This window comes from Ovis canadensis, chromosome 9 (genome assembly GCF_042477335.2).
Source record: "Ovis canadensis isolate MfBH-ARS-UI-01 breed Bighorn chromosome 9, ARS-UI_OviCan_v2, whole genome shotgun sequence".
Lineage (NCBI taxonomy): Eukaryota > Metazoa > Chordata > Mammalia > Artiodactyla > Bovidae > Ovis > Ovis canadensis.
Genome location: NC_091253.1, coordinates 51684331 through 51698443, shown reverse-complemented (window position 1 = coordinate 51698443; position 14113 = coordinate 51684331). Strand labels below are relative to the sequence as shown.

At 39.0% G+C, this 14113-nt stretch overlaps 1 protein-coding gene across 1 annotated transcript; it reads right to left on the bottom strand.

Moving 5' to 3' along the window:
* Positions 1-240: 240 nt before the first annotated feature.
* On the bottom strand, positions 241-970 carry LOC138446205 (large ribosomal subunit protein uL1). Its single transcript, XM_069601030.1, has one exon. It carries the CDS (start codon positions 943-945, stop codon positions 292-294), a length of 654 nt encoding a protein of 217 aa, XP_069457131.1. The 5' UTR covers positions 946-970; the 3' UTR covers positions 241-291.
* Positions 971-14113: the final 13143 nt, after the last annotated feature.

Below are 14113 nucleotides of genomic sequence, written 5' to 3'. Positions count from 1 at the left end.
TTAATTCAGATGTACTGGCAATGAATTAAATTATATGAGTGTTTTCTTGTCTAGAAATTTCTGCATTTTACTGGCATTGTTGAAAGACAATTTCCTAGAGTATAAAGTTTTCAGGGTGTCATCCAGTTTTCTGCTCTTTGAAACTGTCGTTCTACTGCAGCTGGCATCTATTGTTTTGTACAAAAATTTATTTTTCTTATTGTTTCCTCCTTGAAGTTACTGTGTTTTATTCTCCTCTGGCTTCTTTTTTTTTTTTTTTTGATGGTTTAGTATGGTTTATTAAGCTGTGCCTTAGTACAGACGCTGGGGCTTGCCCATGGTGCTCTTAATGTACAAGGCCCTGACGTTCTGCCAATTTTTCTTGAGCAATGATACCAGGAAGTTGACAGCTAAGTGGATGTTGTACACAAGCTCATCATCTGTCATCTTCACGTGGCCAACAGCCACTGCCAGACACAGCACCTTCTTCATCTGGAACTTGATCGTGGACTTCACTTCATCAACTTTGGCCACCATGTTCTCATTGTGGGTCAGCAAGGAAGGGAACTTGCCAGCCTTGTTCAGGCCTGGGCCCAGGATTCGGGGGATCTGCTTGATCAGAGACTCTGAAGCCAAAAAGGCATCATATTTCTTGGCCAGCTTCTTGACCAGTTTCTTATTCTTGTTGAGTTTTTTCAGTGCCTCGATGTCCATGTGGGGGATATCCACAGCCTTGGCCTCATCACAATGCTGCTGGTCCCCCAAGACACACACGGAGAACTTGGGGCGGGGAGTGGACTTAAGCCTGACGGTGCCCGAGAAACGTTTGTCCTTTTGAGGGTCATAGTTCTTCAGGCTGATCTGAAGCTCCACCGTCTCCAAAAACTTTCTGCGCTTGCGCTGGTTCCCGTGCAGGACTTCCCGCACCGCCTCGTAGAGGGTGTCGCGGGAGACTTTGCTGCTCATAGTTCCCTACGCCGCGATAACCGGAAAAAAGGTCCTCTGGCTTCTTTTAACTTCTGACTTTGCCTTTCTTTTTCAGAAGTTTTATTATGATGTGTCCAGGAGTGGTTTGTTTGTGTTTATTCTACTTGGATTTCATATTGCTTCATGAATTTTTGAGTTGATTTCTTTCTTCAGGTTTGGAAATATGTTTTGTCATTACCTTTGCAATTATTGCTTCTATTATGCTTTCTCTTTCCTGCCTTTCTAAGGCAGTTGAACATATATTAGACCTTTCCATATTTCCCTTGTGTTTCTTAGGCCCCTTTTACAAATTCTTCATTCTTTTTGATCTTCATGTTTGAGTCTGAATATTTTTCTACTAACCTGTCTTCAAGTTTACCGAACTGCTCTTCTGCTGTGTCCAGTATGAGATCAAACACATTTACTAGTCTTTAATTTTCATTGCTGCTTTTTGTGATTCTATAATTTCCATTTTATTCTTTTTCCTGGATGTTGGACTTCCAGTGAAATATTTCATTTTGTCATGTATTTTCTTGAGTACTATAATTACAGTTATTTTAAAGTTTGTGTTTGAGAACTACACTGATTGGGCCATCTGGAAATTTTGTATGTTTTCTATCATTTGACCCTTCGGGATGCCTATAAATTTTTTGGCTATTCAGCCAAGGCATTGTTCAAGAAAAATTGAGAAGACTCTGGAAGACATGTATATATCTTCTAGTAGGCAGCCTGAGTTGGAGCAGATCACCTTAATCTAATAAAAGAATGATTCAATTGAACTAAAGTTTTATAGTTAATTTCTATCTCTGGTTCTCCCCTGTTCCCAGGCTTGGTTCTTCTGTGTTTTTACTGTCTGTCTAGGGTCCTTCCTCTTTGGTAAGGCCTGCACACTAGTTCACACCCTCAGCACTAGAAGACTACTGAAAACTCCACTTTTGTGTGGTGACTTCTGCTTGGATTCTTTGTCTATCATCTTATATACATTAGAATTTGTCAAATGCCTCTAGGAGGAAAATAAAAGTATCTTGGACTCCTTTTTCTGTGCATTCTTTCTCTCTAGGACCTCTGCTCTAGAATCACCACTTTAAAAAAAATTGGCATATACTAATAATATTTAGAAATTCAGACTCTATGTTGGAAACAGGAAGAGAGATTTTAATTGCCTAACATACTAGAAGAACTTGAAAACGCTTTAATTTAAATTTTGTATTTCCATAGAAGTTCCATTTATCAACAAATAGGCAGTCTAAGTAATATGTAACACTAAACTTAATTACATCTGGGATATACATAATTGATCATACTCCTTAACAAGACATAATAGAAACCAACAATCAGGCAGCAGCAAACTCAAAATGAAAAATACACACACTAAGAAAGAGTCACTGTTAATAACTATAAATGGAGCATAACCTTTAAAAATTGGGAACTGCCATATTGTATACCTGTAACTTATGTAATATTGTACAGCAACTATACTTCAATTTAAAAAAAGGAGTTACTATACCCTGGCACACATAATACATGGCACTGTGACTTTCAAATTGGCTGATTTTGACTCACTGACAGATAGCATTTTGAAAGTTGGTTGTTTTTATTAGCTGAAGAGTAAAGTTGGCATCCCATTGAAATGAGTCTCAGTGAGGTTTATGGTTGTTCTTTCCATTTCTGGGCTCTTGTCCTATGAGATATTATCCATTTCACAAAGTTGTGCTATTTCAGCAATTTCTGGTTCAACATTGACAGTTGCCATTTCACAAATATTAAAGAGATTGAAAAAGCCTATAAGATCATTAAATCCATCCCCCTGGCACTGTAGGAGAAGCAAGTGGAGCAAAACTATTTTTTTCCTGTGTGGGTTATATTTGGTATGGTTGTTTCTAGTAAAAATAATACTAAGTAAAATGGGTGAAGGTGCCTAGGTAAGTGAAAAGTTTTTACAGAAACTCATTGTTTCGTTTCTTCCTTATCATTCTGAATATCATTAATTATTCAGTGCCTATTTTATATTCTGAATGCATGTTTTAAAATAATTTCTGAGGTTTAACATATTCTTCATTTAAAACCCATGATCTAATTAAATTCAACATTGACCTGATAATTTAGGGCTGAGTAGCAGCAAATACCTCTTGAAAATCTATTACCTCAATGTATAAAGTGATGAAAAATACATAGTTTGCGTTACATTTAATTTAATGATAATTTCACAGATGTTTGTATTTTTCCTAACATTACTCCTTGGAAGAAAAGTTATGACCAACCTAGATAGTATATTCAAAATCAGAGACATTACTTTGCTGACTAAGGTCTGTTTAGTCAAGGCTATGGTTTTTCCAGTAGTCATGTATGGATGTGAGAGTTGGACTGTGAAGAAAGCTGAGCGCCAAAGAATTGATGCTTTTGAACTGTGGTGTTGGAGAAGACTCTTGAGAGTCCCTTGGACTGCAAGGAGATCCAACCTGTCCATTCTGAAGGAGATCAGCCCTGGGATTTCTTTGAAAGGAATGATGCTGAAGCTGAAACTCCAGTACTTTGGCCACCTCATGCGAAGAGTTGACTCATTGGAAAAGACTCTGATGCTGGGAGGGATTGGGGGCAGGAGGAGAAGGGGACGACAGAGGATGAGATGGCTGGATGGCATCACTGACTTGATGGATGCGAGAGTGAGTGAACTCTGGGAGTTGGTGATAGACAGGGAGGCCTGGCGTGCTGCGATTCATGGGGTCACAAAGAGTCGGACACAACTGAGCGACTGAACTGAACTGAACTGAAAGGTAGCAAAAATATTCTGGTTAATATTCAGTAACCAAATATTAATTAATTTAGTCAAATTGACAGTTTCATATTAATGTATCATGTGATAATATACTAAGGAAGTAGCCATGTGTAATTATTCAAATATCAATGGTGTTTATTCATTACATTTAGTTAAATTAAAATTTAAGCATCTTACAAATATCTACTTTATCATGAGTCAGTGGACCTATAGAATATGGATATTATATTTAAACACAAGAAGGATTCCTTATAATTATATAATCACCAAAATATTTTCTGATTTTGCTTATTATTAAATACTATTTAAATAAATCACCCAAATCATTGTGTAGCTTAATCTTTGTAATACAAATCTGGCCACACATAAATGAATAACAATCTCTTTTAAGCAATATCAAAACATCACCCTTTATAAATAAATTACAAGAAAAATATAGCAAGAAAATAGAGAAGTCTATATATTGACTATGATGGTTATTAATAGCAGCTAATTCTAAAAGGCTTGACTTCTAAACTCTTGAGCTAGTGAATAAGATCATTCAAGCTATGATTTTGGAACCTTACTACATTATTTGGCTAATTTTTTAATTATATGCTTTTAAAAGAACAAAGAATCACACATTTTCTAAATATCCTTTGGGCTTTTGTAAATATCCTGGTGGCTCAGCAGTGAAAGAGTCCACCTGCAATGTAGGAGGCCTGGCTTGGATCTCTGGGTCAGGAAGATCCCCTGGAGGAGGAAATGACAATTCACTCCAGTATTCTTGCCTGGAAAAGTCCCATGGACAGAACAGCCTGTTGGGCTGCAGTGCATGGGGTCACAAAGAGTCAGGCATGACTGAGTGACTAAACAACAACCAGAGAGCAGAGCTCAAAATGTAATAGAGAAACCATGGGCCCTACTATCCTGTTCCTGGAGGTAGATATATTCCAAAATGTGGATGAACTGCTGGTGCAAAATAATACATCATAGTCCCATGCACTCAGAGGACAGGTATTGCAGACAATCTCAACTACTACAGAGGCCTTACCATAACAATGTGAAGTTCAAAGCCAGGTACAGGTTGCGGCTGCTCCCATTTCAGCACCAAATAATGAAATGCCACTTGCAAGATTCCACTCCCCTCACCTAGCTTTGAACATGTAACCCAGAATGTTATTTGAATAATTTAACATATCTTCATTAGTAAAAGCAAAGTTCTCCTGGCAGAACATTTAGAGAATATGCATGAAAAGTTTCCAATAGGTACAGAGTCCTGTAATTATGTAAATCCACATGTGATATCATGTTAGGTTGATATTAATACTTCAGAGATTTTAACAAGATAGAGACTTTTTGGCAGGAGACAATGACAGATTAATAAGTCAATAAGCCAGTTGGGTCAAAGGAAGACACTCTTAGAGGATAAAGAAAATCTTCCCTAACTGAGAGTTATATAAATATTTCACCCTCTGTCCCTGGTGGACTGAATTCTATATTTCCCTTCCTGGTTCTCGAGACCATGCAATGACCTATGTTCCTTCAGTTGGTCTCAGAAGCATAGATTTTTCTCATAGTTAGAGCATCTTGCAATACTGAGGGTGATTGTACTTTAAATCACCTTAGTATGTATTTTTCACATATCAATGTCCCTAAACAAAAAAAAAGATCTCTTCTATGTGATGCTCGCTCCACCTGCTGCTGCTGCAGCTGCTAAGTCACTTCAGTCGTGTCCGACCCTGTGCGACCCCATAGATGGCAGCCCACCAGGCTCCCCCATCCCTGGGATTCTCAAGGCAAGAACACTGGAGTGAGTTGCCTCACTCCCCCTACCTCACAGAATATTGTCTGCTTCAGAAGGACAAACTTGCAGTCCTGGGTTTCTGGAGAAATTGCATGTCGATTTCCAATACTATGTTTTCCTGGAATCTCAACCACTGGACCACCAGGAAAGTCCTTTTTTTTTTTTTCCTTTTTGGGAGCATCCAGCAGAATGCCAAACTTCTACAACCAGGGATCAAACCCGTGGCCCCTGTGGTGGAAGCCTGCTGCTGCTGCTAAGTTGCTTCGGTCGTGTCTGACTCTGTGCGACCCCATAGATGGCCTCCTACCAGGCTCCCCCGTCCCTGGGATTCTCCAGGCCAGAACACTGGAGTGGGTTGCCATTTCCTTCTCCAGTGCATGAAAGTGAAAAGTCAAAGTGAAGTCGCTCAGTCGTGTCGGACTCTTAGCGACCTCATGGACTGCAGCCTACCAGGCTCCTCTGTCCATGCGATTTTTCCAGGCAAGAGTACTAGAGTGGGGTGCCATTGCCTTATAATCACATTATATGGCACTTTCCTAAAGCACATCCAAATGTGACTTCTGTCACACATCAATGTCATCTTTACTACCCTCTCTACTTTCTACATTTCAGGTCTATGCTTCTTTTTTTTTTTTTTTTTGCTTTCAGTAGTTTTATTTTTAATCTAATACTGGCATGTTATTTTTATTTTTTTTAATTTTTATTTTAAATTTATTTTGCTTTACAATACTGTATTGGTTTTGCCATACATTGACATGAATCAGCCATGGGTGTACATGAGTTCCCAATCCTGAACCCCCCTCCCACCTCCCACCCCATATTATCTCTCTGGATCATCCCCGTGCACCAGCCCCAAGCATCCTGTATCCTGTATCAAACATAGACTGGCAATTCGTTTCTTACATGATAGTATATATGTTTCAATGCCATTCTCCCAAATCATCCCACCCTCTCCCTCTCCCTCAGAGTCCAAAAGTCCGTTCAAAACATCTGTGTCTCTTCTGCTGTCTCGCATACAGGTCTATGCTTCTTATATTTTTGTCTTCACTACCCCTTTCTCCTCCCTCTATCCTCTCTACTTCCTCATCCTCTGTGTAAGAAGCATTGTTACTGTAATGTTAGAATCTTACATTTTTAGGAACTATAATGTTAGAATCTTACATTTTTAGTTGTAGTTCTTCTAAAAGGGCTTCCGCTTCTCTGGTGGCTCAGTGGTAAAGAAGCTGTCTGCCAAGCAGAAGATATAGGTTTGATCCCTGAGTCAGCAAGATCCCCTGGAGAAGGAAATGCAACCTGCTCCAATATTCTTGCCTGGGAAATCCCATGGAAAGAGGAACCTGGCAGGTTACAGTCCATGGGATCACAAAAGAGTCAGACATGACGGCAACTAAACAACAACAGATCATCTAATCCTATTCTTTCCTTTAGGAGGATCAAGAAGAAAGAAGCACACTTGATTTGCTCAAGTTGCATTAGTTGCAGTAAAGCTATCACTGGATTTGTTGTTGTTTAGTCGCTCACTCGTGTTCGACTCTTTTGTGACCCCAGGGACTGTAGCCCGCCAGCCTCCTCTGTCCATGGGAGGCAAGAATACTGGAGTGGGTTGCCATTTCCTTCTCCAGGGGATCTTCCTGATTCAGCTACAAAGTAGTTTTGATCTCCAAGTCAATGTTTACTTTAAGGCATGTGATTCTTGATGAAGGACTGTGCTTTCTCAAGGACTGATCTGTCCCCTTCCAGTCTAATAGTCAGGGGTGACTCTTGTCCTAGAGATGACACGTACTTCTCAACCTTTGTGTTGCTCCCAACAGTTGGATCCTACACTGTAATGCCGGAAGAATTGTAGGCGTCCTACTTCAAAAGAATATGAAACAAATAAGACATACCCAACATAATTGCATGTTCATAATTCAGGGTTACACTGTTAAATTTGCTTTATACATTTAGAAGACCCCAACTTTTGAATATTAGAATGCTGGATTAGGAATCAAGACTCTAGTTTTAGGCTTGCTTCTAAGTACCTTTGAAAGTTTGGGTAAATTTCTTAATACCTCTGTTTCTCATTTGCCTTATCGGGAATTTAAGAGGATTGTACTAGATGATTCTTCAGGTCCCTTCCAGCTAGAAATTTCTGTGATTTTTTATCATGCAAAGTAAAGTGGCAAGCTGCGATAATCACATAGCTGCTTCAAAGAGTAAACAAGACTCTGTACTTTGCTTTGCTGGTCTGCATATTTCAGATGAAAATTATTTTTTAATCCTAAATCACCAGTAAAATTGCTTCTGCTTTCACTTTACTGTGTGCCAAGGTAGGCAGAACTCCATGTTGACTCATATATACGAAGTCTAGTGGACCATGGGAAGCAGAATGCTAGATTGAGCTACTTGGAATTGGCATACCTTGCTTAGCTAAAATGGATCCACATTCGCTGTGGCAGAATCAGAAAGGCAATGCATACAAATATAAATAAGTGGAAAACTTCAAGTCTTGTTTGTGTAACTACATTCTAGTGTATATATGGGAAGATGTTGCAAATTAGGAAAACTTCGCTTGTCAAAACTGGTCACTTAAAATTTGTTCCCACTTCCTTTTCCCTGTGATTATTATTTTTTTTTAGCAGTGATTTTTAATCACCTCCTTCACCAAAAATAAGTTGAAGTGTCTCTTCATTTGCACTTTTACTTTCCCAGCTTTTCCTGACAGCTTTTTCTTGGATATAGCATTAAATAGTTCTGCTCTGGTTCTACTGTATTAACCCCAGGGCTGAGTTTTGCCTTTACGTGCACAGACCAACATATCGGCAGTATAGTCGACTTTTCTAGTTAAGTCCCTTAAAGATTTTTAGTCTGCAACTAAACAATAACGTGTCCACTGTTTTCTGTATTTTAAAAATTTCCCTGAGAATATCCCATTTAAAAAAAATCTCCACCATTAAATCCCTTATTTCCCAATGAGAATAAAATGGAAATAGGTTCCCAATTAAATGTTTCTCTTTGCTGCATCGCATCTCCCATCCTCAAACCTCCTTTCTCTCATCTTCTGTTCAGTCCAGCAGTAGACACTGTATTCAAAGTAGGGATCAAGTAAATGCCTCACAAAGGTACAGTTTTACTCTCTCCTCTCATCTCCTTCCTCTTTGATGAAATAACCTAGTAAATCTGGGTTCCTTTTTCTAATGCAGTTGTACTCTGTCTTGATGGTTTTCCAGATTTCCCCACAATATCCTCAAATCCTTTCCTGGGTGTATGTTCTGCATAATTGGCTCCTTGATCCTGTACTTAGTGGTTTGTATCTTTATACCTGAACCATGTTTGGCATCCTCTGCCTTAATCACCCACAATTTAAATCCTTCTCAATCTGATAATATTCAATGTTAGTATCACCAGAAAATTCGATGATCTTTCCTCCTCTGCACATGTCCCCAAATAGGTGGGCCTGTTTCCCAGAGCTCTGGAAAGCATGCTGTTTCTAACCCCCTTTGAAGCTGAGCTTGCCATCTAAGACTGCCTTTTGTCTGCTACTCTTAAATTAGTTTTCTGCAACAATACACTATTTTACCTCCTATTCCCTGGGTCTACTTTAGATATAAATCTTCAACGTCAAACCTTGTCAAATGCTTTTTGAAAACAATTTTTTCTTATCTATTGAGGCAGTGCTATTCAACAGCTCTGGACAATGAGAGAAATATGGCCTCCCAGGCCTGAGTCCATCTTGACTATCTCAAAACAATTCGGCTAGGGGTCTCTATGTACATTCAGAGAAATTCAAGCAATCTATTCAAGTAGATGAACAGATAAAGTGAGCAAAAAGAATGTCTTGATTTCTTTTCCTACATGTTTTCAAAGAGAGCACCAGAGCCCAGTTTCTCCATGTCCTTTTTGGAAAGAACTACTCATTGGTTATAGGGGCCCTGTCATGTAGTGCTTGGGTTTGGGGCAGAGTGCTTGTATGTGTAGCAGACTTCACATGCATACTGGGTGTCACCTAAAGTGACAATAATGATGACTGTGTGTGTCTGTTAAGTTGCCTCAGTTGTAGCCGACTCTTTTTGACCCCATGGACTATATATAGCCCACCAGGCTCCTCTATCCATAGGATTCTCCAGGCAATCCTGGAGGGTTACCATGCCCCCTCCAGGAGATCTTCCTGATCCAGGGATCAAACCTACATATCTTATGTCTCCTGCATTGGCAGGCAGGTTCTTTATCATTAGCACCACCCAGGAAGATTGAGACTTTGTTAGGCATTTACTGTATGCCAGGCCCTGTTCTAAGCAAACTACATTGTTTTAACCTAAGTTAGTTATTTTAACACAGATACAAACTGTCTGAAAAGTTGTTGAAATGAGAACAGAGAATCCTTGTGTACCTTTGACCCAGTTTTTCCTTAGTGTTAGCATCTTACATGATCACAGGGGGATAATCAACAAGACTTAGAAATTAACATGGTGTAATACTACTAACTATGAACTAGTAAAAAATTTTTGCAAGTTTTTTTTCCATCATTCTTTTTTTCTGCACTAAGTTGTTGTGTCGCCTTAATCTTCAATCTATGACAATTCCTTGTCTCTCCCTGTCTTGTCTGTGACAGTCTTTTCTTGTCTCTCGTGAATTGACACTTTTGAAGAGTATCAGTCAGGTGTTTTGTAAAATGCCCTCCAGATGAATTTATTTTCCTGATATTTTCTCATGATTAAGATTATGTATTTGGGACCATTTTACTATAGAAATGATGTGCTCTTCTCAGTGAGTCATATCAGGGCATGATGCTCACCTGATTATTTAATAAGATGGTGCCTGCAGACATCTACACAGTAATGTTAATTCTTTTTGTATTTAATGAACATTTGAGAGAGATGCTTTGAGACTACATGAACATGATATTTCTCCTCAAGCTTCTGCTCACAAATTTTCACATCCATTGATATAGCTCACCTGTGACAACTATTACTCTACTGGTTGTCCATTGATGATTTTCATCTTCCTTGATTTCTTCCACATTTATTAATTGAAATTCTTCTATTATAAAGAGCTTGCCTTTTCCCTAATTTGTATGCTTATTTATCTCTATATAAGTATGAACACATGATATTCATTTCATTTTAAGGATAATGTATAAGAGAGCCTTCAAAAATTTACCAGTGTACAGACTGCCCTGGTGGTCCAGTGGCTAAGATGCTGCCAATGGGCCTGGGTTCCAATGCTGGTCAAGGAACTAGATCCCACATGCTGCAACTAAAAGTTTGCATGCTACAACTAAAAGATTCCACAAGCTGCAACTAAGATCTGGTGCAGCCAAATAAATAAATTAATTAAAATGTTTAAAATCTACCAGTATAAAACTATATTGCTCATTATGTGTGAAAACATCGGTGATGTCTATGTAGAAAAATAAGTCTAGGAAAAAATATGCTTAGCCAGGCACTCAGCATAAATAGAACTTTTCTGATGGATAAAGTTGCTTACCAGGAATGCCTCAATGACCACCCGATTTGCCTCACTGGATCTGAAAATAGAAGACCATCACCACTCCTGCATCTTACCTCATGAAACATAAGGTTGGAGAGAGGTAAGCAGAGGTGTAAAGATTCAGTATCAGAAATGATTGAGCAGTTGGTAAATCTAATAAATCAAGAAGAGAGCAGGTAGCAGGGTGTGATAATGGAAAGAAACAAACAAACAAAAAAATGCCTACCAGCTGTCTATGGAGGAAGTCCAGTCGGGGAAGTGAAATGTACCAGCATACAGCAGAGGAAATTGAAACTGATAGGAGGGATGATGAAATAACCCTGCCAAATGGGCCCTGCTCACCCAAGGCTGTTATTAATAAGTTGCTGACACAGTCCCAGAACTTATTCATGATGCACCAGGCCTAGGTAATCAAGAAAACTGGATCCCAGGAGGGTAGGACTGAGGTTATTGATATAATCCTTGCCCCTGTCATATCTGGCTCAGAACTGATGTAGGCCTGGGCCAGTGGGTCTATCTGCCAACACACCAAGTTGCAGGGGGTAAAAGAAGACAAAACAGGAGAAATGAAACTGGTGGCAAGGATGCCCTTATCGAGCAGATAATCAAAGTTTTATAGCAACACTTTTGCTGACAGCAAATATTCATCTGTTGTTCTATATATCCCTTCATTTATTTCCTCAATAAATATTTATGGAGTACATACTATATTCCAAGCATTGTGCTAAGCTTTGAGAGCTCAGAGGTAAACAGGAGATGATCCCTGCTCTCAAGAGGTATTTATAATCTTCAACATTTCTCTAAGCCCCTATTTGAGAATCTCTTTCTCCAATTTACTCCTTCACCAATTAAAATGTGTGTGTGTGTGTGTGTGTGTGTGTGTGTGTGTGTAAGCCTGTGCACATGTGTGGTAAATATCTACAATGAACCCTGCACTATACTATGGTGATTATAGGTAAAAGTATTTGCATTTGCTCTAAAGGAGCTCATAAGTAGACTGATAAACACAATTGTTATATGGTGTGATAAGTGGTACACTGAAAATGTAGGCAAGATCTATAAGTGTAAATGGGTGATGCACCCAACTTGGACCAGCAGCTTTCTTAACAGCAAAGACAATGGCCTGAGTCATGAAGGAAAAGCTGAAGGTTTTCAAGATTAGTCAGTGTAGGAAGGATGGAAATTCTGGATGTAGGAGGCTCCCAAGTTCAGTCAGTATAGAAGTGCAAGTCACAGAGTAAGACTAGATATAGAGTTCTGGGAGGGAAGAGGTAAAATATAAGAGTAGAGAAGCAGGCAAGAAAAGGTCTGAGACCCAAAACAGGCCTGTTAGAAAAGGCCTCACAGCATCCTTCCAAATCCTCGTGTTCTGTGACAGAGGGTGGAAGGGACCAGAACTTCCCAAATTCTATCACTCAGGTAAATGTTATTAAACAAAGCTGCTTTCAGGGAATCTGACAATCACATGTATGTGTATAGGTTTGTGCATGTGTATATGTATATACGGCTTCCCAGGTGGCTCACTGGTAAAGAGTCCACCTGCCAATGGCCTAGGTTCAATCCCTGGGTCAAGAAGATCCCCTAGAGAAGGAAATAGCAGCCCACTCCAGGATTCCTGCCTGGAGAATCCCATCAACAGAGGAGCTTGGCAGGCTACAGTCAGTCCATGGGGTCACAAAAGAGTTGAACATGACTTAGTGACTAAACAACAACAACAACGATATATGTATTTAACAAAGATTCACCTTGGTATGTGTGAGGTCTAATAGGAGCTCTCAAAGAAGAAAGGGATATCTGCTGACCTGAGGTCTGGATCAGCACTCTGACTCCAATTCCTTTTCCTATGACTTAGAAAAGCTTCTGGACAATAGCTTCCAAAAGCTATTTGGAAGCTTTTCTTTCTTTCTTTTTTTTTTTTTTTTCCTGAAAACAGCTCATAAAATCAGTACATTTCATGAACCAGACTATATCTGGTTGGTTTGAGGACTTTATTTTTGAGAACCTAATTTCGCCACCTGATGCGAAGAGCCAACCCATTGCGAAAGACCCTGATTCTGGGAAAGATTGAGTACAAGTGGAGAAGAGGGCACCAGAGGTTGAGATGGTTGAATGGCATCACCAACTCAATGGACATGAGTCTGAGCAAATTCCAGGAGATAGTGAAGGACAGGGAAGCTTAGTGCACTGTAGTCCATGGGGTCACAAAGAGTCAGACATGACTGAGTGACTGAACAATAACACAATTGGGGCTGCCTTCAGAGAAATCTCTTAGTTTTATAGAAACTACCCTGCTCACATTGCTTTTTCCTCCAGTCACCAAAAAATAACAATATGTGTCAGAAAAAAAATGAAAAGCTATTGTTCCCTCTTTGCTGTTGCAGAGTTGCATAATAAGTAGACACAGTGGAGAATTCTGCATGAAGTCCTCAGGAATTCCAGCATAGAAACAGGCCCAAATCATTAGACAGATCTGCAACTAGGATCCTGAACTATCTTTAAAATATGTTTTGCTCCCCAAGCCATGATGACCAAAAATCTGTTTTAACCAAGCCACCAAAATTTCTAACGCATAATAGGGAAAGTATATATGGAAATAATAGGGAAAGCATATACGGAAAGAATAGGGAAAGTATATATGGAAAGAAGCTATAAGACTTTTATATCAATGGTTTTCTCTCTTTTTTTCTCACACAAAGACACACACACAGAGATGTTAGTAAAATGAAAAATTACCAATTACTTTCTCCTCACTAGTCTAAATTCAATTCTAAGTCATCTTGAGCCAATGGGAAGGGGTGGAAAAACTTCCTCAGAGATCTATGAAAGCTTGCAAAATTCCTGGTGATGGAAGTGATTGCTTTTAGGGCTAATGAATTCTCAATTTTGCAAGTCTATTGGAGCAGAGAACACCTGGGTTGGTTTGGATATCTAGTAAAACTTGATTTTATTAAAACAGAGCATTGATATCTTTCAAGACTTTCTATTAATACCACAGATATTGAATGCACGGTTTTACATTGTTAACATGTTTCTGGAACATGTGACAATTTATATAATACAATAACTATAATGCTTCAGATTGATTGCAAATTTTAATCATGTATTTTATTAACTAATTTATTGACAATTCTGACAAA

Bases quoted from the DNA above. Each gene is read 5' to 3' on its own strand.
- LOC138446205 (XM_069601030.1), bottom strand. From the start codon at position 945: ATGAGCAGCAAAGTCTCCCGCGACACCCTCTACGAGGCGGTGCGGGAA.